Raw genomic sequence first — 26,554 nt, forward strand, 5'->3', positions numbered from 1 at the left:
AACTGATGTTTTCCGATCCAGTGGCTGCTGGTAAGTTTTCCAAATTTCCTGGCATATTGAACACAGCACTTTAACAGCATTATCTTTTAGGGTTTTAAATCAACTGAAATTCTGTCACTTCTACTAGCTTTTTTGTTAGCAATGCTTTCTAAGGTCCCTTTGACTCCATTGTAAAAGGCTCTAGATCAGTAACCACACCATTGTGGTTTATCAATGTTATACTCTTTCTTGTATAGTTCTGTGTATTCTTGCCACCATTCTTAATCTCTTCTATTTCTGTTAGGGTCCCTATGGTGATCATTTTGCATGGTATATTCCCTCGGTATCTCTAATTTTCTTAAAGCAATCTCATCTTTCCCATTCTTTCATTCTCTTCTATTTCTTTGCATTGCTCATTTAAGAAAACTTTCTTATTCTTGATATTTTCTTGAAGTCTACAACCAGTAGGTTATATTTTTCCCTTTTTTTCTTTCACTTTTACTTTCTTGTTTCCTCAGCTACTTGTAAAAGCTCATCAAAGAGCCATTTTGTTTTCTTGCTCTTCTTTTTCTTTGGAATGGTCTTTGCTGCTGCCTCTTGTACAATATTGCAAACCACTGTCATAGTTCTTCAGGCACTCTACCAGATCTAATTCCTTTAATTTACTCATCACTTCCACTTCATATTCATAAAGGATGTTATTTGGGTCTTACATATATGGTCTGGTGGTTTTTCATGCTTTCTTCAGTTTCTGAATTTTGTAATAGAAAGCTTATGATCAAAGCCACAGTATGCTCCAAGTCTCATTTCAACTCACTCTATAGAGTGTCTCTAGTTTTGGCTACAAAGTATATAATCAATCTGATTTTGATAGTAACCATATAGCGATCATGTGTAAAGTTGTCTTTTGGACTGTTGAAAAGAGTACTTGCTGTAACCAGTGAGTTATCTGGACAAAAATTTATTACTCAACCCCACTTCTTTTGTATTCCAAGACCAAACTTGTTTCTTATCCCAATTATCTTTTGAATTCTTACTTTATCATTCTAATCCTCTATGATGAATGTCACCTTTTTTGAGGGGAAAAGAGGGGAACAATTATTTCTAGAGAATATTGCAGATTTTCATAAAACTGATCAATTTTGGCCACATTAACATCAGTGATTGGAGCATAGATTTATATTATGTGATGGTGAATGATTTGCCTTGGATTTGAATGGATATCATACTATCATTTTCGGGATTTTATCCCAGTACTGCTCTTCTCACCCTTTCATTGACTATGAAGGTTCTCCATTTCTTCTCAGGGATTCTTGCCTACATAGTATATGTAATAATCACCTGAATTAAATCCAGCCACTTCCATTCATTTAAATTCACTGACATCCAAGATAGCAATGTTTAATCTTTTCATGTCCTATTTGATTATATTTAGCTTACCTTGGTTCATAGAATTTACATTCCAGGTTCCTATTGATCTTTACAGCATCAGACACAGCCATAGTTGAGCTTCCTTTGGGCTTTGACCTAGTCACTTCATTCTTTCTGAAACTACTTGTAGTTACTCTGCTCCTCTCTAGTAGCACGTTGGACACCTTCTGACCTGAGGGGGTCAGTCTTCCAGCTTTTATCATTTTAATACTGTCCATTGAGTTTTCTTTTCTTTCTTTTTTTTTTTTTTTTTTTTTTTTTTTGACAAATGAGGTATATTTTATTTAAATTAACATTGAATTCATAGTGAAAAGCACAATCCCCATCTTACCCCATCTTCCTGTAACAAGTGTGCATTACAAGAGACTCATTCCATCTTTAAGGTCAGATATTTTCTTTTTTTTTTTTTTTTCCCATGGAGTTTTCTTGGCAAAAACATTGGAGTGGTTTGTATTTCCTTCTCCAGATAGAACACTCCACTATGACCTGTCCTATATAAGCCCCTCTACCACACTAGTGATGGGCAGTGATCTAGGGAAGAATAAATAGAATACATTTTTTATTTAATTACATGCCAACAAAACTGACAAACTAAAAGACTTAGGTGATTATTTTTTAAATGTTCAGATGAACAAAAACAGAGTTAATATAATTATAATCATAATAACAATATTGAACAAACAACAAATAAACTCCTGTAGAGGTAGAGGAAAAAAAAACCAACAACCAAGTTGTTACAAGTTACAAGTAAATTTTACCAACTATTCCAAAAAACAATTATGTAACATCAAATAAAGTATTTGCAAAAATAGAATACAGGGTGTGATTTTCCCCAAGGCTATAAGAAAAAGAAGACATTTTACTAACTAAATTCCTTTCATGAGACAAATATTTCCTAAACCAAAGAAATACAAAAAAGAGAAACCATGTGTGTACCAGTCTATGTGTGTATAATATACACATGTGTATAAATATATATGTGTGTGTGTACACATACATACATGTAGCTGTACATGTATATGTGAATCTCCCAAGAAGATTCTCCCATTGGAGTTAGGAGTCACGGGATTGGAATGATTGTAGGAAGTGGGAAAAGTGGTACAGGAGCAACCTGCTAGTGGCTGCTGGGGACCTAATTCTGACTAGCAGAATAGATCTCTTTATGGGAGAGGATAATAAAGATACAAGGAGGCTAAGAGGCAGTTGCATTCTCTGACCTCTCTCCTTTTTCCCTCTTGCCGCTGATTTATTTCATTCCCAATTCACAAGCCACATCTGTGTCAGTAAAGGCTGATTTGCAATTCCTTCAAGTATGTTATGATTCACAGCTGTGGGAGCTTTCTGAAGAATCGACCTGCCCTTTCACACTTAGGTGTGGTCCTTAACAGAAAAAGAAGAATGTTATAGGCATTTCAAATTGGAATTATGAATTGATTTTTCCAAACAATGAAGTTCTTCAGAATAGTATAGTATAAGTAATATATAGTATAAGATAGTATAAGATACTTGTATATAGTATAAGTATCAGTACAACATAGTATAAGAATTCATCCTGGACTTGCAATTCATTGGTATTCACCAGTTCAATACTTGGGATTGGGATTCACCATTGGGATTCACTGAGGAACTCCCAGGTGAAGGAAAGAACTGTAAGAAAATTGCTTAGAAGAGTGAATGGTATCAAATTCAAATAAAAACAAATACCTGGCTGGCATTTCCAACTTGGAAAACTACAAATTAATATTATCTCTGTTGTATTATATTTTTATTCATTTTTTAAAAGCAGTTATCAATTGTATTTTAAACTGATTTGACACGAACCTAGGGTATTGAGAGATTAAGAGTTTATATTATAGAGTCATACAACTAGTATGTGTCTAAGGCAGATCTTGAAACCAGGTCATCAGGGCTTTGAGGCTATCGCTCTATTCACTACACCTCAGTGTCTCTTCCCTACTTAGGCATGTTATGAATTAAACAGATTTTTATGGTTTGAGCAGAGAGCTATATATAACATTGTTTCTTTAGAAAATAATCATATAAATAAATAAACAAATAAATAAGTAAATAAATATCCCAAGCTTGCAACACCCAAGTAGCAAAGAAACATTTAGCACTAAAAAACTCTTGGTAAATTGAAAGATAGTTTATGGGACTAGATAAGTGGTTACCAACTGCAGGGCCTTGAAGTTGTTTCAAGAAATTAGCAGATTCTTAGCCAAGCATGGTTATTTTAATATATTTTTTTAGCTTCAGAGTATGAACAGTATGAATAACCTTTTATAGACTGAAAAGTTTTATATTTAGGGCAAATCACTTTATCCCTGTGAAATGAAGACTAGATAACCTCTAATAACCCTTGTAGTCAAAAATCTATGCTCCTATAATCCACTGTGTTTCAAACATATGCAGCCACTGCTTTCATTATTAAAATATAAATTGATTTAAAAGTCTCACTAAATTCATAGTCATTTTTTGATATCATGTATTTTCTCAGTAAAACTGTAGGTCACGATCCTATGTGGGCTCTTATAACTGAATGTAAGGATTGTGAAATTATGATTTATTGTCAGTAAATGTTGGATTTATATACCTATTTTATATATCTACATATCCAGGGTTACAAAAAAAAAATTCTAGGAATAGGAATAGCAAGTAGAAAAAGTTTAGACATGCTACTGTGCAGGTGCTGCAGGGTGGTAGGTGTCCTATTCCATTAGAAACAGATCCAAATGGGCAGCCTATTAACTTAGAAAAGCACAAATAAGCGTTGTCTATGTTGCATTGCATTATTATTTATTTTGTCAAATATTTTTCAATTACATTTTGATCTTCTTCTGGTTATAGTTTTGCCAATGACATGTAGCCAGAGGGTCATGAGTTTTGACACTTCTGCTCCATGGGACACAGAGGTAAATATAACATGACCCCTGCCTTCAAGGACCTTACAAATGACTAGGACATAGATTAGAATATGCTAAATAATTTTTTTTTTTTTTTTTTTAATTTTAAATTTTTTTATTTTATTTTATAATTATAACATTTTTTGACAGTACATATGCATGGGTAATTTTTTACAACATTATCCCTTGCACTTACTTCTATTCAGATTTTTTCCCTTCCTCCCCCAACCCCCTCCCCCAGATGGCAAGCAGTCTTATATATATTAAATATATTACAGTATAATTTAGATACAATATATGTGTGTAGAACCGAATTTTTTGTTGCACAGGAAGAATTGGATTCAGAAGGTAAAAATAACAGTTTACATTCATTTCCCAGTCCTTTTCTGGATGTAGCTGGTTCTGTCCATCATTAATCAATTGAATTGGATTAGCTCTTCTCTATGTTGAAGAAATCCACTTCCATCAGCATACATCCTCGTACAGTATCATTGTTGAAGTGTATAATGATCTTCTGGTTCTGCTCGTTTCACTCAGCATCAGTTGATATAAGTCTCTCCAAGCCTCTCTGTATTTCTCCTGTTGGTCATTTCTTATAGAACAGTAATATTCCATAACATTCATATACCATAATTTACCCAACCATTCTCCAATTGATGGACATCCATTCATCTTCCAGCTTCTAGCCACTATGAAAAGGGCTGCCACAAACATTTTGGCACATACAGGACCCTTTCCCTTCTCTAGTAGTTCCTTGGGGTATAAGCCCAGTAGTAGTATGGCTGGGTCAAAGGGTATGCACATTTTGATAACTTTTTGGGCATAATTCCAGATTGCTCTCCAGAATGGTTGGATTCTTTCACAACTCCACCAACAATGCATCAGTGTCCCAGTTTTCCCACAACCCCTCCAACATTCATCGTTATTTGTTCCTGTCATTTTAGCCAATCTGACAGGTGTGTAATGATACCTCAGAGTTGTCTTAATTTGCATTTCTCTGATCAATAGTGATTTGGAACACTCTTTCATATGAGTGGAAATAGTTTTAATTTCATCATCTGAAAATTGTCTGTTCATATCCTTTGACCATTTATCAATTGGAGAATGGCTTGATTTCTTATAAATTAAAGTCAATTCTCTGTATATTTTGGAGATGAGGCCTTTATCAGAACCTTTAACTGTAAAAATTTTTTCCCAATTTGTTACTTCCCTTCTAATCTTGTTTGCATTAGTTTTGTTTGTGCAGAAACTTTTTAATTTGGTGTAATCAAAATGTTCTATTTTGTGATCAATAATGGTCTCTAGTTCTCCCTTGGACACAAACTCCTTCCTCCTCCACAAGTCTGAGAGGTAAACCATCCCATGTTCCTCCAATTTATTTATGATTTCGTTCTTTATGCCTAAATCTTGGACCCATTTTGATCTAATCTTAGTATGTGGTGTTAAATGTGGGTCCATGCCTAGTTTCTGCCATACTAATTTCCAGTTTTCCCAGCAGTTTTTGTCAAATAATGAATTCTTATCCCAAAATTTGGGATCTTTGGGTTTGTCAAAGATTAGATTGAATATGCTAAATAATTAAAGAGAAACTCAGATAAGATACTATGAAGCTTCAGAAGAGGGAGAGATGAGGCTTAGAAGAGGGATAAAATTTCAATAGAGATTAAAGAATTTTAAGAAGTTAGGAAGAACATTTCAAATATAGGGAATGGCAAGAGCAAAAATGGGAATAATCCTATATTATCAAAGAGGAATAATTACTATATTCTAGTTTGAGAGAAAATGTGAAGAGAACATTAGATAAGACTGGAAAAAATGAACCATAATCAGATTGTGGAGGCCTTTTGTGGGACAAGTGTAAGACCCCCTTTCCCAAATTAACTAATCAGAGACATCTTCAGGTACAAAGAAAAAGCATCCTGCAGGGAGAAGCCCAAACACACACTTGGGAGCCATCCCAGCTCCCACCATGTGCTTATGGAACCTGACCAGTTTTCTGCTTGTGAGGATTTAAAAAGCAAAAGACCCAAGCCTTTTTCATTGGATAGACTAAAAGGATGTAACTATGCTCAATGGTCACCAATGTTGTCTGTTTCCCACAAGTCACATCACTTCCTGTCACCTCCAGTAAGGTCTGATCTTTTAGAGATCATGTGACTTCCCAGAGTCCTTCTTGGACCCAGGGTCCAAGGCCTGAATTCCCAAATCTGGGAATAGGAATCATGTGATTTAAGACTAGTCTTATAAACTGAGAAAACTTCATCCAAACAGTCCCATTCAGCCTTAAATGCCATGCTAAATACTTCAGAATTTATTTGGTGGACAAAAGGGAGTTTGAAGATTTTTAAGCGAGGCAACATCCAGAAGAGGAAACAGAATGGAGGAAAGGGCCCTGGGACCCTCTCAGATCCCTTCTAGTTCTGTCTGTTCTCTAACCTAGTGTCCTAATCCAACAATGGCAAACATTCCCTTTCCCACTGCTAATACAATTTAACTGATCCCTAGTTCCAATTGTCTTTCTTCCAGTTCCTTTTTCAGCCAGGTACAAGGGATTACAAATACCTCATAGACTCAAGAACAGGAAAGAACTAATTTTGTTCAGATGTTCTTTGTTTACGACTTTCATGAGCATCCGGTGAAATCCCCAACACCCTACACTTAAAGGCTCCAAATTCAAATTAAAGTTAAGATCCATTTTCTCTGTCATTTCAAGATTCAGAGACTTCTCTAATAGCTACTCAAAATCCACATTCTGGGGATTGCTATCATACACACCCTTTTCATCAAGGTAAACAGAATAAGAAAAACAGCTTTCAAAGAGAAAGGACACAGATGGAGAATACACTTTCTGAATGCCAAAACTTTAATCTCTTGGAGTCAGTAACAACAAAACACCTTTAATCTCCTTTAAAGTCCTCCACTGTATGGCCTTTGCTCCAGCTCCAGCCTCAGGGGATAATAAGGGAACTGTTTATGTCACATGGTTTATGTAGGTTGATTTTCCATTTTAACATATTTAGGAAGGACTATGTGCTGTACATAGAGAAAAAATTTAAAATCTCTGACCTCAGGAGCTTGTATTTTTACTAGAAACCTTATAATTCTCAAAATTCCATCTTCAAATCCTTCCCTAGACCCCACCTGCCACAGATGTCTGAAATTCCTTTTGCCATCACTGGAATTCTTCCAGGGGGACACTCTGAAGGACTATTTTAGAGGGGATTTCTATTCTGAGACTCAATGACTGAGTTATTTCAGAGTAACTAACCTATTATGACTCACTAGCAGAAGGCAGGGACCCAGAACCTGAGATGCCAATGTAAAGATCTTAAGGAGGGAGGAATCTTGGAGAACATGCAGGCTGGAGATACTAGGCAGGCAAGAGGCCACCAGAGGGACCCAGATAAAAAGGGACCTAGAAAGGAAAGACTCAAACCCAAACTTGAGCTACTTCTCAATTTTCTGAGAGCCCTTCCTACCCATAGAAAAAAGAACAAGTGTAAAGGAAAAAAAAAAAAAAAAAAAAAAAACAAACCAAACATCTGTGCTAAATAAATGGGGCCCCCGGAAGAAGGCTGACGGAGCTGTTGCCAACATAGGGCGGAAGCTGGGCAGCAGAACTGTCAGAGGTATCACAGCCCAACTGGGGCCGGTCCAGGAATCAGCCCTTGACTGAGGAGCTCTGCTGGGGCTGAGGAGCAGCAGGTGTGGGAAGTTAGCAGGTGCAGAGGCACAGCAGGGGGCACCTCCCAGAGGGAGAAGGTGGTTGCAAAAGGCCAGCTGTGTTGGTATCTGCTGAAAGGATGTACTTTGCACTAGGGAGCCAGAAGCCCCTGGTACTGGATTTTCGAGGAGCCTTAACAGATTTGACGGCTAGCTCAACAATGAGGTAAGGGAGACCCTGAGCCAGGAAACAAGGCTGGAAGGGCCTCATAAGAACTATGGGACATCTCTAAGTCTGGAATAAGGATCTCCCTTCTTGGGGAAGGGGCCTTTGGACCGGCTGCTGCCTCTGAAAAATGTGATTTCCTTTAGGCTCAATGGCTGGGAGTGTCCTCCCTCTTCCCCAGCCCCCATAAAGAATACATTTTTTGTTAAATTACATGCCAACAAAACTGAGAAACTAAAAGATTTATTTGATTGTTTTTTAAATGTTCAGATTAACAAAAATAAATCTGCCTTGAGTTCCAGGAAGGCATGGGGAAGTATGAACTCTTGCCGCTTCAGTAATGGAGATAGTTACCATGAACTTGGAAGGGAAACAGGGAATTGGTAAGGCAAAAAGAGAACCTTTCAGAAATGAGGCAGGTGGTAAAGATAGCTAAAATTTCAGGAGAGGGAAATTGTGGAAGGAAAAAATAATGTTTATTTTAGCAATGCAGGAAAGAAAAGAGAATAAGTTATTGTCAGATTGTGTAAGGGCAGAGTCAGGCCCCCTTCTTCTAGCTCTACAACAGTTAGGTCAGAAGAAGCTGGGATATAGCTAAAAGATCATAAAGTTATCAGAAACTATAGAGGTTTACTAACACTATGTCTGGCAGGATTTTACTATAAAATCCTATTTGATTTTTAAAGCCCTTCATTATCTGACCCTTCTAATTTTTCTCATCTGCCTCTACATAGGACACACACACATACACACACACTCATTTGCCCCCATGTTGTCTCTCACTTTAGAAAAATGAGCTTTTTGAGGGAAGAATCTAAATTTTTGCCTTGTTTTGTACCCCAGGTTCTTAGCACAGTGTTTGTTGCATCATAAGGTCTTCCTAACCTGGGAATAAGAATCCCTTATCCTTCATCTTTCCTAGGGGACTGGGAGTAGTTGAAAAAGCTTTGAATTTAACCCTTAGAGACTTGAGATTAAAGGCCAGCTTGGTTACTTACTACCTGTGGCATTTTTAGGCAAGTAACTAAACCTCTCTTGCCCTCAGTTTCCTCATCTGTAAAAGAAGAGGCACTGGGACTAGATGATTCTAAAATCTAGCTCTAGAGACATATTATTTTCCTTTTAATTCAGTAAATATGTGTTAGCATTTATTATTCTTTGAGGACTAAATTTAAAAATATATTTTCTTGGAGCCTAAGATTAGCTGTAAGAAAGGTTAATTAACTTGCTCTATATCCATATGTATGCAAAATGTGTGGCTGAGTATACAACACACACACATATATTAAACAACATGGTATAACAGAGAAGCCCAGGCTCAAACACAGGATAACTCCTACAACACAACTACCAAATGTCAAAATCAAAATTTGAACTCGGATCTTTGAACTCTGGAATTCTTTTCACTCAGCTATTAGGCTACTTCCTTAAATTTCCTTCTCCACCCCATTTTATAGATGAGGAAACTGAGGCAAATAAGGTTAAACTACTTGCTCAGAGTTAATAAGTGTCTGAGATCAGATTTAAACTCAGGAAGATGATTTTTCCTGACTCTAGGTCCATCACTCTTTGCATTATGGCATGTGGCTGCCCTGATATAAATGTTATAGATGTCATAACATTTATATGTTATGTAAACATATACATTTACAGCTATTGTTGACATGAGAATTAGCCCTGATTTACCTGCCTGTATTCAGTAAGATCATCAACTTGTCAAGTCTAAGATGAAAATTTATAATAAATAAGAAAGAATAACAACAACAAAACGATATATTGGACAATTAAGTAAATTTAATTTAAAAATTTTAAAATAAGTTATTGAAAATCAGAAATGGTAAATGGATTAGAGAAACATCAAAATATATTAAACAATCTAAACCGGTAGTTTCTTAAGCTTTGATAGAAGGATGAGTTTAATGGATCCTTAATAGCAAGAATGGGACAAGGTATATAAAGAGAGAGGAATTATGAGTGGGAATATGGAAAGGAGTGCTTAAAAACAGAGGTATGGGGGCAGCTGCAGTGGATAGAGCACCAGCCCTGAAGTCAGGAGGACCTGAGTTCAAATCTAGTCTCAGACACTTAATACTTCCTATCTGTGACTCTGGGCAAGTCACTTAACCCTGATTGCCTCAGGGAAAAAAAAAAAAAAGGAGGTGTGGTACAATTTTACTTCTGACAATCTCTGAAAGGCACATCCTCATATGATATAAAATGAGTAACCCTGGTTCTCTATTAGCCCCTGGCCTGGTCTGTCTCCCTATGTTTACAGGAAATATAACAAGATAGCATTTCACTTTTCTAAGGAATAGGGATTCCTTTTTTTTAAATAGAATTTTATTTTTCCAAATACATGCAAAGATAGTTTTCAACATTCACCTTTGCAAAATCTGGTATTCCAAATCTTTCTCCCTCCCTCCTTTACTTCTCACCTCCCCAAGACAGCAAGCAATCTGACATAGGTTAATTACTGCAATTCTTCTAAAATTTTGCCCTATTTATCATACTGCACAAGAAAAATCAGATCAAAAGGGAAAAAAGTGAGGAAGAAGGAAAAAAAAAACAAGCAAACAAACAACAGCAAAAAGTGAAAATACTATACATTGATCCACATAGAATAGAGGTTCTTAAAGTCTATGGACCTCTTCTCAAAGTAGTTGTGTGTTGTTTCTTTCAATTATAATGGAAAAAAAACTAATAAATTTCAATTAGATGTACTAAAGATAAAAAAGTTCACAAACCCCTCTAAAATCTATTTTACAAGTCCCTTAGAATCAGTGAATTGCAGGTGAAGGACTCCAACTCTACGGGCAGTGAAATCCAGTCAATATTTTTTGGGCTCTATCTAGCCTTCTCTCTCTCCCAGTTCTTGAATCAAGAAGGCAAACTACATAAGGAGATATAAGGATTCATAAATATGTTGCATGCAAATTACATGTAAATTCATATTCTTTGCCACTTTCTGTGACTGTCATCAGGATAAAACCTTACATGTTATGTATAGCATTTATATAATTTTTTTTCTTTCTTATCATGACTTTGATAATCATCCCAAAACAAAACATTCCAAAGTACAAAGAACAAGAGGATTGAATAAGAAACTATGAGCTTCTGTTATGTATAGTTATTTATTCTTAACTGTATTTGCATGGGGGCGGGGGGAGAGGGAGAGAGAAAGAGAGAGAGACAGAGAGAGAGAGAGAGAGAGAGAGAGAGAGAGACAGAGAGAGACAGAGAGAGACAGAGAGAGAGAGAGACAGAGAAGAGAGACAGATACAGAGACACAGAGATAGAAGGAGAGAAAGGGACAGGGGGAGAGGGAAAGGTAAAAAAAGAGACATATTGGAAGTCTCCCAGAGACAGTTTATTAAAGTAATTGAAGCCTGAGGATCCCAGTTCCCATTTCTCGGGGAATAATGTGGCAACATTCTTGTCAAACCCTTGCAAAAACACCTTGTAGGAAGTCTACAGGTTTCCTTATTCCCTGCAGGCAAGGACCCAGCCAATAAAACTAAAGGTCTACAGGAACAGGATGGGTTAGGGTGGTCCTGTGTTTTTTGTAGGGGTTTTTTGTGATAAAAGCTTGCTGTGATGCTTGTCAGGCAGCCTCCTACTCTGAGCTCTCTCTTCAGGCTTTATAATAGGACTGCCCACTTCTCGTGAGATTATAATAAAGAAGCTTTCTGTTTTATACCTTGAGACGCCTCTGAGTAGTCAATTTGGGTAGGGGGCTCGTCCGGGATTGGTGGTCTTCAGGGAGATGGTAGTGATCTCAAGTCAGAAGCAGGTGCCTGTAGACCAGTTGTTTCAGTGGCTTCTAGCTTTGAGAGTGCTGCCTTCCTCCCAGGAGACAAATGACCCGAGGCAGAGGAACTCGGTAAAAACAGAATTAGAAGAGCACCAATTGTTCAAAGTGATCCTGATGGCCGGCACAGTCTGGAAAGACCTACAAGTGTAGCTCGAGGTAAGCGCTCAGGAGTCTAGGGGTCTATTGACTGGGTCAAGGGGACCAGAGGAACTAGCCCTCTTGAAATTATGGGGACTGCTCTGACCCCAAGGCAAGGACTCTCCAGGGACTCTCGAGAGACTGCTGGCATGAAGGCAATCTCTGTTGGAACCTGAGTCTGGGACCCAGAATAAAATATGGAGAGAACGCAATCCAAAGAACAGGGTCAAGATCTAGGACAGGGGATACTGGACCAATAGGCCCTTGGGAAATTGGCTTCAGAACTGAGACCAAGCCTCAAGAATAAAGGGAAAAACAAGAAGAAAATGATTAAATATTGCTGCTTTGTATGGGGCAATAAAAATATAAGTGAAGGAATGATTTTTTTTTTTTCCTGAGGCTGGGGTTGAGTGACTTGCCCAGGGTCACACAGCTAGGAAGTGTTAAGTGTCTAAGACCAGATTTGAACTCGGGTCCTCCTGAATTCAGGGCTGGTGCTCTATCCACTGTACCCCCTTGCTGCCCCATGGAGGAATGATTTAGCCAAAATATGCTTCTCCAAGGTTTGGGTGTGTCAACAGCCTAAATCTGTTTGTTAATGGGAAAGATCCCTTTTGCCCAGAAGAGTCGGCATATGTCAATCTCTGGCTTAATGGATCCTCTAAAATCTTTTTGAGGGGAGAGTGGAGAAGGGAAAAGTCCTGAGAAGGTTCAGGAATTCAAGAACCAGTGAAACTCTATCATTGCTCTTCCCCCTTCTTATGCACTTCCTCCTCTCAGCTCTGGCTCTGCAGCATTTGTGCCCAGGCACTACCACCTGAAGAAACCCCTCTTATTGATTTAGGCAGAGATGGTTATAAGATTCTGCATTTGAAAAAATTAGAACAGTTGAGGCAAGATGTCCGTAATCTCCCCTTTAAGAATCAGGGAAAGGATCAAGAAGATAAGCCACAGAATATGTTTCTCCTCAAGGAGGTACCATTAGGAGGGGCACTAGGGGGAATTGGGCTTGTAAATGCCCCCTTATCTGCAAATGAAATCAGGAACTTCAAGAAAGATTTGGTATCCGTTATGGAAGATTCAGTAGGAACTGCTAAGCAATTAGATCAGTTCTTAGGACGCAGTCTATATACTTGGTCTGAGCTCATGCATATTGTAAATATGTTCTTTACCCAGGAGGAAAGAACATCTATTAGGGCTGCTGCCATGAGGGAATGGGAATGGCGGTACCCACCGGCCACTGGGGTGATGCCCGCAGACCAGAAATATCCATTGGCCAACTCGGAATGGGATAACAATAACCTGGGACATAGACGGCATACACAGGATCTAAGGGAACAACAAAATATAAATAAGGCTCTAGCAATCAGACAAGAGAAAGAGGAATCACCCACACAGTTCCTAGAGCGTCTCAAGACAGGGATGCAAAAGTATTCAGGAATGAATCCTGAGGATCCCGAACATGTTTTGAGATACATTTTGTTTCCAACTCCTGCCCATATGTTAATAAGAAGTTACAAAAGACTGATGAGTGGAGTCAAAAGGGAATTGGAGGATTAGGGAAGTCGGGGGCTCACTGAGAAGTCCCACCTTGATAAATCTGAGGGTGGGCACACCAAGAGAAGAATTAGTATCTTTAGTCGATTCAGGAGCAGCCAGAACTTTGGTCACGCAAGTGCCGAAAGGAACCAAGTTGTCTGCTAAAATGTTGTTAGTATCTGGGTAAAAGGAGAAAACTTTCCTGTCCTCATGTCTGAAGTAGTGCCCATAGAGCATGATGGGACTGAGGTGTGGGTGATCCCTGAGGCTGGTGTAAATCTGCTAGGGAGAGATCTGATTACAAAATTGTCTATCAGCCTGATGCCCAGAGGATCTATGCTGATGCCTGTGAGAACTTATCATGAAGGAAACTGACAGACACCAAATGGATCCACAGGTATGGGCCGGGCCTGAGAACCCAGGGCGGCTTTCCATCACCCCAGTAGGGACCATTGTAAAAGACCCACTACATATTGTTCGGGTTCGACAGCATCCAATTCCCACTGAAGAGAAGAAGGGCCTACGACCAGTTATTAAGAGACTACTAGGCACAAAGCTGATTGAAACCTGTATCTCACCTTATAACACTCCTATTTTATCAGTAAGAAAGATGGGACCTACAGGATGGTCCAGCACCTGAGGGAAATTAACAAGGTGGTCCTCCCCTCACATCCAGTAGTTCCTGACCCATACACTATCACGGGGAAAATACCATGGAAGATGCTTTTTGGAGCTGCCCTCTAGCTGAAGAAAGCAGAGATATTTCTGCCTTTGAATGGGAGGACCCCCTATAGTTAGAAAACAACAGTACCGCTGGTGTGTACTTCCCCAGGAATATATGGAATCCCCTAATCTATTTGGACAGGTTTTGGAAGAATATTAGAGGAATTTGAGAGCCCACACAGGGAAGTGCAGATTTTACAATATGTAGATGACCTATTTCTTATAGGTAGAAAAAGGGACTGCTTTGTGCAGACCATTATAAGATTGCTGAACTTCCTGGGAGAGAAAGGGTTAAGAGTTTTTCAAGAAAAGTTGCAGTTTGTTGAAAGGGAAGTGAAATATTTAGAGCATTTGATAAGTGAAGGTAGGAAGAAATTAGATCCAGCAAGAATTGAGAGGATTCTCCAAATTACAAGATCAGAAACCAAGAAGGAACTCAGGAAATTTGGGGGATTAGTGGGATATTGTCGAAATTGGATTAATGAATATGCACTGTTAACCAAATCCCTTTACACTTATTTGTTAGAAGGAAAACCCAACCATGTCCAGTGGGAACCTGAGGCAAAACAAAATTTTGATGACTTGAGGAAAGCTCTAATGTCGGCTCCAGTGCTGATGCCATTTCACCTATTTGTAAACACGAGAAGGGAGGAGCATTGGGGGCACAAATAAAGGGAGGGCAAAGTCATCCAGTGGCTTTTCTATCTAAGCTCCTGGACCCTGTGGCAAGGGGGTGGCCCTCATGTATACGAGCAGTGGCCACAATGGCCATCCGGTGGAAGGGAGCAGCAAATTGGCTTTTGGCGGGAGCCTCATTGCGAGTACCCCTCACCAAGTTGGGTCCATCCTGAATCAAAGGGCCGGAAGATGGTTGACAGACGCTAGGATTCTGAAATATGAGGCAATTTTATTAGAAAAGGATGCTTTGGTGCTGCCACAGGATTCAAACCTCAATCCAGCCAGTTTTCTATCCGCTTCCCCTGGGGAACATGCACATTAGAACATGATTGTATAAAGGTAGTAGACTCACAAACAAAAGTCAGGGAAGACGTACAAGAAACTCCTCTGTTGACAGGGAACCAATGGTTCATAGAAGGTTCCTCACGAGTGGTAGAAGGGAAATGGAAGAACGGGTATGCAATCATTGATGGGAATGGGTTGTCAGTTGTTCAGTCAGGGGCTTTACCCAACAACTGGTCTGCCCAGACTTGTGAGCTGTTCGCCCTTACCAAGCACTGAGGAAGCTAGGAGAAAAGAGCAGAACCATTTATACCGATTCTAAATATGCCTGGGGAGTGGTACATGTATTGGGGAAAATCTGGGAAGAACGAGGCTTGGTCAGCAGTAAAGTAAAGGGTTGGTACATGAGGCCTTGATAGCTGAGGTGTGGTCTAATCTTACGCTGCCCAAATTTATAGCTGTTGGCCATGGGAAAGGGCATCAACTCAGGGATTCCTTTGAGCCCAAAGTAAGTGGCCTTGCAGATGAGGAAGCAAAGAGAGCAGGGGGGGAGATCCCACTAATCCTGCGGAAATGATGGTGTTAAGACCAGCTCTACCCCAGCATATACCTATCCTATATCCCAGATGAGAAGCAGAAGCTTCGGGCTCTCGGAGCCCAGGAGAACACAAAGGGCTACTGGCTCTTGCCTGATGGCAAAGAGGTACTGACCAAGGCAGGTATGAAACATGTGCTCCAGTACTTACCCCAGGGCAGTCACTGGGATGTCCAGAACCTGCGTGATACAATATAGCGGACGGTTGCCTTGTCTGTCAAAGAACAAATAAGACAGCCCTACGATGAGCCCTCTCAGGTGGATGGCTTCCTGGTTTCAGGCCTTTTTAAAGCATACAGGTGGACTTCACCGAGTTGCCCCCTGTAGAGAATGTTAAATATCTGCTGGTCATAGTGGACCCTGACATCCTGGGCACAGTCTATCCCCTTCAACAAGTCACAGCTTCAGCCGAGGTCAAAATCCTCCTTGAACAAATTTTTCCAAGATATGGGGAAGCCCATACTCCATGGCCCCTTCCTTCCTCAGGGAAAATGGAAGGGATGAATCAGGAAATCAAGAGGCAGCTAAGCAAATCGGCTCTGAAGACTTAGCTACCTTGGACCAAGTGCCTTCTCTCCCCCTGCCCTCTTGAGAATAAGGACTAAGCCTCGTAGGGACATAGGGCTGTCACCTTATGAATTGTTGTTTGGTCGTCCGTACCCTGGGATGCTTGTCAAAGAACAAGCAGATCCAATTGTTGAAACCAAAGATTTATTCTTAAGGAAATATATTTTAGTGCTGGTGACTCATTTGAAAGGATTTCAATTAAAAGGCCTATTGCTCAGACCCCTCCCCTAGGATTCACACTAGACTGGATCCTGATTTGGACCTGGAAGGAAGACAAGTTAACCCCGAGCTGGGAAGGCCCTCTCCAGATGCTCCTGACATCTGATACTGCGGTCCGGACCAGAGAAAGAGGGTGGACTCATCATACCAGAGTAAAAGGCCCTGGGGAGGCTCCAAAGGAATGGACTATCGTCAAAGAAGATTCTGATGATAAGATGAAACTGAAGCTAACAGCAAAAATTAAGGACCAATGGACTTTGTACTTAGACTTCTGAGAATTTTGATCTGGAGAGCATTGTTAGGTATTTTTCTTTTTATAGCTGAAAAGACATTCTTTTGGACTGTTTTGTTATGCTTTAGAGATTTGGCATGGGACCAGGACCTGAATTGAAGCCCTGGGGACTGCTGCTTATACCCAAAGGATTAATATCCTCTCTTCCCCTGGGACACACAGCCCCATTCCAGCCCCATGACTGGAGAATACCTTTCAGACCCTGACACAAACTGTAGCCTCTAGTTTTAATTTGACAGATTGCTGGATATGCAGGGGACCTCAACACATGACACAATAGACCCTGTTTGGATATTCAGTAATGAATCTCCATCCAACACGGTTTTGGTTTTTGTTCAGATGAGGAGGAACACTCTTGGCCCCTCTTGGAAGAAAGAGAAGGGAGGTATTGCTTCCATCAGAATAGGATGAATGGTAAAACTATGGGAATGAGTAAATGTGATTGGACCTATATGATCACTAGAGTCCAATATAATAAAGTAAATTGTCCTAGGTATAAGGGTAAATGAACTAGCACGCACCTACAATTACCAAACAGGATGTGGCCAAAATGTGCGGATCGTATAAACAATCAGACAGTTTGAAATTCTGCCAACCCCAATCAGCGGCAGCAGGAGTGAGGGAAGCCACCAGGGTGGCAGGATGCAAGAGGAGAAACAGTACAGGAATAAACTCCCTCCCAAGGTATATCTGGCAGTGGAAGAACTCCACCTGGAAGGGATACTTCAAACAGTTCTGGAGTAGGGACAACCAAAGTGATGATTATTGCAGTACAAGCTGTAGTTGGAAAAAAGAGAAGGGGGCACGGAGCTGTCAATACGGAAAATGCACCGGTGGGCCTTTGGGAAATAGAGCTAGTTATTACTATCCTGTAGTTCCTAATCATACTGCAATCTTCCTTCAGGCACAGCCAGCTCTGAAAGCACATTATTGGGTCTGTGACTCAACAGCCTACACGCATTTACCTCTGAATTGGACGGGGAGCTGCTATGTCAGACCTAAATTCTTTTTCCTACCAGGACAGGAAGGAGGACAGCTAGGGGTCCCATTGTATGATAATTTAGAAAGGGAAAAGAGAAGTATAGACACCTCTCTCACTTCTGCCGGGGATACCAGTGGGTGGGGGGACACTTGGCCCCCTGAGAGGATAATCCGAGAGTATGGGCCGGTTACCTGGGCTCAGGATGGGCGTTGGGGCTACAGAACCCCAGTGTATATTTTGAATCAGTTAATTCGGCTTCAAGCTATGGTAGAAATTATAACCAATCAAACTGCCAGGGCCCTAAATCTTTCAGCTGATCAGGCCACCCAAACCAGGGAAGCTGTTCTACACCACAGATTGGTTTTAGATTGTCTGTTAGCAGAGGAAGGAGGTGTTTGTGGGAAACTTAATCTAATTGTTGTATGAAGATTAATGACAATGGACAAATAGTGAAAGTATCAGGAAAGTGGCCCATGTGCCAGTACAGACCTGGAAGTCCCCATCTTGGTGGTCATGGTTTGGGGGCTGGTGGAAACAGCTCTTATGGTTCGGATTCATCGCCCTTAGCGGGGTGATACTGCTTCCAATTTGTCTACCCTGCAGATTAAGCTAATCACTAATCTAGGTTAATACAAGAAAAGGGCGATATTAGGCTGATGTTGCTCTGGAAAGAGAGGTGGTTACTAGTAGGTAGGGAAGACCCGGATGGGAGGGAAGGCTATAGAAAGTGTGAAGAATTGATAAAGAAACTTGAACAATCTTGGGAGACTTCCATTACCAAATAAAAGAGGAGAGATTGAGTGAGACATTGGAAGTCTCTCAGAGACAGTTTATTAAAGTAATTGAAGCCTGAGGATCCCAATTCCCATTTCTAGGGAAATTACTAACCCCTTTGCAATAATGTGGCAATATTCTTGTCAGACCTTTGCAAAAATATCTTGTAGGAAGCCTAAGTTTCCTTATTCCCTGCAGGCAAGGGCCCAGTCAATAAAAGTAAAGGTCTACAGGAACAGGTGGGTTAGGGTGCTACTGTGGTTTTTGTGGTTTTTCATGACAAAAGCTTGCTGCAATGCTTGTCAGGTGGCCTCCTACTCTGAGCGCTGCCTTCAGGCCTAGTAATAGGACCACCCACTTCTCAAAAAGGGAGGGGGGGAGAGAGAGAGAGAGAGAGAGAGAGAGAGAGAGAGAGAGAGAGAGAGAGAGAGAGAGAGAGAGAGAGAGAAGAGAAGAGAAGAGAAGAGAAGAGAAGAGAAGAGAAGAGAAGAGAAGAGAAGAGAAGAGAAGAGAAGAGAAGAGAAGAGAAGAGAAGAGAAGAGAAGAGAAGAGAAGAGAAGAGAAGAGAAGAGAAGAGAAGAGAAGAGAGAGGAAGGAAAGAGAGAAGAGAGAATGTTAAATTTAACAAGGTAGAAACAAAAGGGCTCTGTGTCCACTTTTGGAATTGTTTGTTTGTTTGTTTGTTTTTCTGTACATTTTCAAATATGTTTTTTACTGATATTATATTTGTTTCTTTGTTTGTTTTGGGAGGGGGGGTGGACATTATGTAGCAATCACTATCTACTGATTCCAAATTTCCAGATAGAAATCTCTCTTGTAGATAAATATATAGTTGGACACAACCAATTCTCACTTTGTACTTTTCCAAATCACTTTTGAACTATGTCATTCAATAGATAAACTAACATTTCATCTAACTCCTTCCCTCCTCCCCCAACTATACATATTAGACTCATAAAATGTTTTAAGAACCGCAAAGATTAGGGGAAGTATTTCTACTTAAGCAGGGAGTAAATAGGTGTGGACATCTTTCAGGTGCCACTAAGCACCAGATGTGGTCCTCTAGAGGGACTGAGGAAAGGGTGGGATGAAGAACCACCCAGCTGGGTGGTTCTGTAGCTGATGCTAAAGACTTGAGACTCACATATTTAAATCAACCTCTTCCTCTCCTTCCAGGAGGTAAAGGTTGGGGCTGCCCCTCCTCCCCAGGAGCACACATTTTTCCTACTTTTCTCTGAGACTTCTTTGTCCTGTTAGCTGGCTATTCATTTTGAGTAGAAAGTACAAGCTGTGATTTATCTAGCCCTCCTTTTTTTTGCCCTCCCCCTTTCATGTGAACTTCCTCTGAAACTAGCCATTTCCAGTACAATCTTAGGCATTTGGATAGATAGCTAGGAAAGGAGCAGACCCACTTCTCTTCTAGAGAACTAGCTAAGGCTTTGTGGCAAAGAGAAGACCTCCAGTTGTTTTTGAGGATGGAAGACAAAGCATGGCTAACTGGACCCAGGAAAAGCATTCCTGACAAGGTGTGGTTTCAACACCTAAAGGTAGGAATTTGATTGTTAACCCTGAACTGATAAATAGCTACACTTTGATTTAAGATTATACAACTATACCTTGGGGACAAGGAGCTGAAAAGGAGATTGGTGAAATGATTAAAAGGAAGACACCATCTCACAGCACTCCCCTATACTTTTTGTGGTAATTTAAATATTTTCTGGCTATATTTGATGTTTATGTGGCCAGCTGCCCTTGGCACATCTGTAAACTGGTGTGAATATGCTTCTAAGAGTACTTATTATTATATAATTGTAATTCAACTCAACTCACAAGGTCTTAAAGTGAATGGCACAGAAAGACTTGGATTCAAGTGTTACTTCTGATATATATTGACTCTCTAATGCTAGACAAGTCATGTAACTTCTCAGAGCCTGAGGCAGCTAAAATAGAGGTCCATTAACTTTCAAGATATGTATTTTGATAATTGTATTAAAACATTATTCTTAGACTTGACCAGACTGCTAGGAGAGTCTATGACATAAATGATGTTAAGAACCTTTGCTCTAAGTTGATCTTGTTATTTTATAGCATATTATATAGATCTACATTGGTAAAAGATAATTCCTTTCCATAGCGCTCCTGACATTAAAGAAATCACAGGTAAAGATAAATATTAAAATAAATAATGATCTATTAAGTACTCACTATTCGCAAGACATTATGTAGGGTCAGAAGTTCTTACAGAAATAAATGGCTCTTAGATGCAAAGAATTTACTAGAATATAAGAGAGATGGACACTGTGGAGATGGACAGTGTAACCAAGTTAGTAAATGCAAAGTAACAGAAGAAGGAAAAAGGCTCTTATAACTGAAAGGCTTTAGAGGGGAGATGGCTTCTGTACTGAGCCTTGAAGAAAGACAAGGATTGTGGGAGACATTAAAGATGCACAGTGCTAGCATATGGGAACAGCCACAGTGCCATTTGGTTAGAACTTAGAGGGTATAAAGGCATGTAATATAAAGTAAGATTTAGGCTGGAAAGTTATGTAATCACCAGATGGTAGAAAACCTTCACTGTGATGATCTTTTTCTCTTCTGTGCTGTAAAGTGATATTGGGGTTACCATTAGCATTCCCTGAAGCCAATTGTACTTATCTATTTAGAAAATGATTAAGAGGGTCAAACATGTCTGGTACAATTTTGTCACAAAGTTCCCTTTTATATCACATATTAGGGTTAATATATATACTGCTCTGGGCTGAAATATAAAGAAATATAATAGATGGTACTAATGAATATCCTAACAATTTTTCATAGTAACTGCCATTTTCCTTCTACATCTTGCCACCTAAAATATCCATTTGAAATTCCTTGAAGGAAGATGCTATTTATTTTTACTGGGGAAAAAATTAATGTATTCTAAGAGGTTTTTTCAGAAGTAATGAGTTCTCTGCTACATAGAAGTGTTCAAGAGTTTAGAATATGGCCACTTGTCAGGAAGGCTTTTTTCTTTTGAATGTGGTTTGAAATAGATGCTTTCTAAGGTCCCTCTCAACTCCAAGAACCTTTAATTCTGCTGTTAATTAATCAAAAGCAAATAAAGCTATATCCAAATTAGGAGATGAAGGTAGGGTTTTTTTTTTTTTAAGAAGCACAATCCTTACTTATAATTATTAATTATTGTATTGGAAAACCCAGCTATAACAATAAGAGAAGAAAAAGAAATAGAAGAATTGAAATAGGGAATGAGGTAATAAAAACTATCTCTTTTTGTAGACAATATAATAATACACTCGGAAAATCCTTGCCTAAAAAGTTAATTGAATCAATAATTTTAACAAAATAGGAGGATATAAAGTAATTCCGCATTGCTATAAGTCACAACAAAACTCTGCAAAAAGAGATAAAGGAAGGAAGGAAGGAAGGAAGGAAGGAAGGAAGGAAGGAAGGAAGGAAGGAAGGAAGGAAGGAAGGAAGGAAGGAAGGAAGGGAGGAAGGAAGACCCCATTTAAAATAACTCTAGACAATATAAAATACTGGGGAGCACTCTTGTCAGAAAGAAATTCAAAAATCATATAAAGACAATTGTAAAAAAGTTTTTATACCAATAAAATTAAATTTAAATAATTGAAGAAATATTATTTAAGGTTAGACAGAGCCAATATAGTAAAAAGAAAAAGAAAAAGAAAAAAACACCACCAACAACAATTTTACCAAAACTTATTTATATATTCAATGCCATCTCAATTAAATTACCAATTTTTATTTTTTTTTACTGAATTGGAAAAATGTTAACAAAATTGAATTGGAAAAATAAAAAATTAAGAATATCAAAGTAAATAATGAAATATGTTAAAGAAGGAGATTTAATGGTACTAGATCTTAAACTATATTATAAGGCAGTAATCATCAAAATTATTTGATACTAGCTAAGAAATAGAAAGGTAGATCAATGGAATAGAATTAGACATACAATTTACAGCAACAAGATTTAAGAATTTGAAATAAAAATACATTTGGTAAAAATTGTTGGGGGAAAAAAAAAAAAGCAGTATGTCAGGAGGAAATAGACCAGAATCTTATACTACTTACCAAGATAAGATCAAAATGGATATGTGACTTAGATACAAAGAGAGATTTTACAAGAAAATTAGAATATGAAACATTTTACTTACCATACTTTTGGATAGGCAAACAAATAAATAAGAGACAGAAAGCAAAGTTAGATATAAAATTAATCATTTCAATTATATTAAATTTAAAAGGGTTTGTACAAATAAAACAAATGTAGCCAAGATAAGAAGGAAAGCTAAAAAAAAAAAAAAAAAAAAAGGAAAAAGTGTATCAGTTTATCAGATAAAAATTTCATGTATAAAATATGTAAAGAACTTTGTCAAATCTATAAGAATATGAGTAATTCCCCAATTAATAAACAGTCAAAGATAATGAACAGGCAGTTTTTTTTTCTTTTTTTTAATTTTATTTAGAATTTTTTTCCACAGTATATATGCATGAGTAATTTTTTTTTATAATATTATCCCTTGTATTCATTTTTCCAAATTATCCTCCCCCTCTACTCCCTCCCCTTGATGACAGGCAATCCCATACATTTTACATGTGTTACAATAAAACATAGATACAATATATGTGTGTAAATACCATTTTCTTGTTGCACATTAAGTATTAGATTCCGAAGGTATAAGTAACCTGGGTAGATAGACAGTAGTGCTAACAATTTACATTCACTTCCCAGTGTTCCTTCTCTGGGTGTAGTTGTTTCTGTCCATCATTGATCAACTGGAAGTGAGTTGGATCTTCTTTATGTTGAAGATATCCACTTCCATCAGAATACATCTTCATACAGCATTGAAGTGTACAGTGATCTTCTGGTTCTGCTCATTTCACTCAGCATCAGTTGATGTAAGTCTCTCCAAGCCTCTCTGTATTCCTCCTGCTGGTCATTTCTTACAGAGCAATAATATTCCATAACCTTCATATACTATAATTTACCCAACCATTCTCCAATTGATGGACATCCATTCATCTTCCAGTTTCTAGCCACTACGAAAAGAGCTGCCACAAACATTTTGGCATATACAGGTCCCTTTCCGCTCTTTAGTATTTCTTTGGGATATAAGCCCAATAACAGTAATGCTGGGTCAAAGGGTATGCACAGTTTGATAACTTTTTGGGCATAGTTCCAAATTGTTCTCCAGAATGGCTGGATTCTTTCACAACTCCACCAACAATGCATCAGTGTCCCAGTTTTCCAACATCCCCTCCAACATTTATTATTATTTTTTCCTGTCATCTTAGCCAATCTGACAGGTGTGTAGTGGTATCTCAGAGTTGTCTTAATTTGCATTTCTCTGATCAGTAGTGATTTGGAACACTCTTTCATATGAGTGGATATAGTTTCAATTTCATCATCTGAGAATTGTCTGTTCATATCCTTTGACCATTTATCAATTGGAGAATGGTTTGATTTCTTATAAATTAGGGTCAGTTCTCTATATATTTTGGAAATGAGACCTTTGTCAGAACCTTTAACTTTAAAAATATTTTCCCAATTTGTTACTTCCCTTCTAATCTTGTTTGCATTAGTTTTGTTTGTACAGAAACTTTTTAGTTTGATGTAATCAAAATCTTCTATTTTGTGATCAATAATGATCTCTAGTTCTCCTCTGGTCATAAATTCCTTCCTCCTCCACAGGCCTGAGAGGTAGACTATTCTCTGTTCCTCTAATCTATTTATTATCTCATTCTTTATACCTAAGTCATGGACCCATTTTGATCTTATCTTGGTATGTGGTGTTAAGTGTGGATCCATATCTAATTTCTGCCATACTAATTTTCAGTTTTCCCAACAGTTTTTTTCTGAATAATGAATTTTTGTCCCTAATGTTGGTATCTTTGGGTTTGTCAAAGATTAGATTGCTATAGAGGTACCCTTTTTTGTCCTTTGTATCTAATCTGTTCCACTGATCTACTGGTCTATTTCTTAGCCAATACCAAATGGTTTTGGTGACTGCTGCTATATAATATAGCTTTAGATCAGGTACACTTAGGCCACCTTCCTCTGACTTTTTTTTCATTAGTTCCCTTGCAATTCTCGACCTTTTATTCTTCCATATGAATTTTGTCGTTATTTTTTCTAGGTTATTAAAATAGTTTTTTGAGAGTCTGATTGGTATAGCACTAAATAAATATATTAGTTTGGGGAGTATTGTCATCTTTATTATATTCACTCGGTCTATCCAAGAGCACTGAGTGTCTTTCCAATTATTTAAATCTGACTTTATTTTTGTGACAAGTGTTTTATAATTTTTCTCATATAATTCCTGACTATTCTTTGGTAGATGGATTCCCAAATACTTTATACTCTCAACATTTGTTTGGAATGGAATTTCTCTTTGTATCTCTTGCTGTTGCATTTTGTTGGTGATATATAAAAATGCTGAGGATTTATGTGGATTTATTTTGTATCCTGCCATTTTGCTAAAATTCTGAATTATTTCTAATAGCTTTTTAGCAGAGTCTTTGGGGTTCTCTAAGTATACCATCATGTCATCTGCAAAGAGTGATAGTTTGATTTCCTCATTTCCTACTCTAATTCCTTGAATCTCTTTCTCGGCTCTTATTGCCGAGGCTAGCGTTTCTAGTACTATATTGAATAGTAATGGTGATAGTGAGCAACCTTGTTTCACTCCTGATCTTACTGGGAAAAGTTGCAGTTTATTTCTATTGCATATTATGCTTACTGATGGTCTTAAATATATGCTCCTGAGTATTCTAAGGAATAATCCATTTATTCCTATACTCTCAAGCATTTTTAGTAGGAATGGATGTTGGATTTTGTCAAATGCTTTTTCTGCATCTATTGAGATGATCATATGGTTTTTATTAATTTGATTATTAATATGGTCAATTATACTAATAGTTTTCCTAATATTAAACCAGCCCTGCATTCCTGGTATAAATCCTACTTGTATTATCCTGGGGATGATTTTCTGAAGTCTTTTTGCTAATATCTTATTTAAGATTTTAGCATCAATATTCATTAAGGAAATTGGTCTATAATTTTCTTTCTCAGTTTTTGATCAACCTGCTTTAGGTATCAGTACCATGTCTGTGATATAAAAGGAGTTTGGTAGGACTCCTTCATCCCCTATTTTTTCAAATAGTTTATATAATATTGGGGCTAATTGTTCTTTAAATGTTTGGTAGAATTCACATGTAAATCCATCTGGTCCTGGGGATTTTTTCTTGGGGAGTTGATTAATAGCTTGTTCTATTTCTTTTTTCTGAAATGGGACTATTTAAGCAATTTGTTTCCTCCTCTGTTAATCTAGAAAGCCTATATTTTTGGAGAAAGTCATCCATTTCACTTAAGTTATAAAATTTAATGGCATAAAGTTGGGCAAAGTAACTCCTTATTATTTCTCTAATTTCCTCTTCATTGGTGGAAAGATCCCCCTTTTCATTTGTAAGACTAACAATTTGATTTTCCTCTTTCCTTTTTCTGATCAGATTTACCAAAAGTTTATCTATTTTGTTGGCTTTTTCATAAAACCAACTCTTGGTTTTATTTATTAATTCAATAGTTTTTTTACTTTCAATATTATTGATTTCTCCTTTTAATTTTTGTATTACCAGTTTAATTTTTGGTTGGGGGTTTTTAGTTTGTTTTTTTCTAGCTTTTTAAATTGCAGGCCCAATTCACTAATCTTCTCTTTCTCTATTTTCTTTAAA

The 26,554-nt window shown here is 38.1% G+C and overlaps 1 protein-coding gene across 1 annotated transcript in view; it reads left to right on the plus strand.

The window, feature by feature from the left end:
- The first annotated feature begins 20,181 nt into the window (after positions 1–20,181).
- SLC14A1 (solute carrier family 14 member 1 (Kidd blood group)) overlaps positions 20,182–26,554 on the plus strand; it is a 94,394-nt gene continuing 88,021 nt past the window's right edge. Inside the window, exon 1 of the mRNA XM_074279263.1 lies at positions 20,182–20,349. Within this exon, the coding sequence (XP_074135364.1) occupies positions 20,278–20,349 (72 nt within the window). The 5' untranslated portion in view covers positions 20,182–20,277. The remainder of the gene's footprint in view (positions 20,350–26,554) is intronic.

This window comes from Sminthopsis crassicaudata, chromosome 1 (genome assembly GCF_048593235.1).
Source record: "Sminthopsis crassicaudata isolate SCR6 chromosome 1, ASM4859323v1, whole genome shotgun sequence".
NCBI lineage: Eukaryota > Metazoa > Chordata > Mammalia > Dasyuromorphia > Dasyuridae > Sminthopsis > Sminthopsis crassicaudata.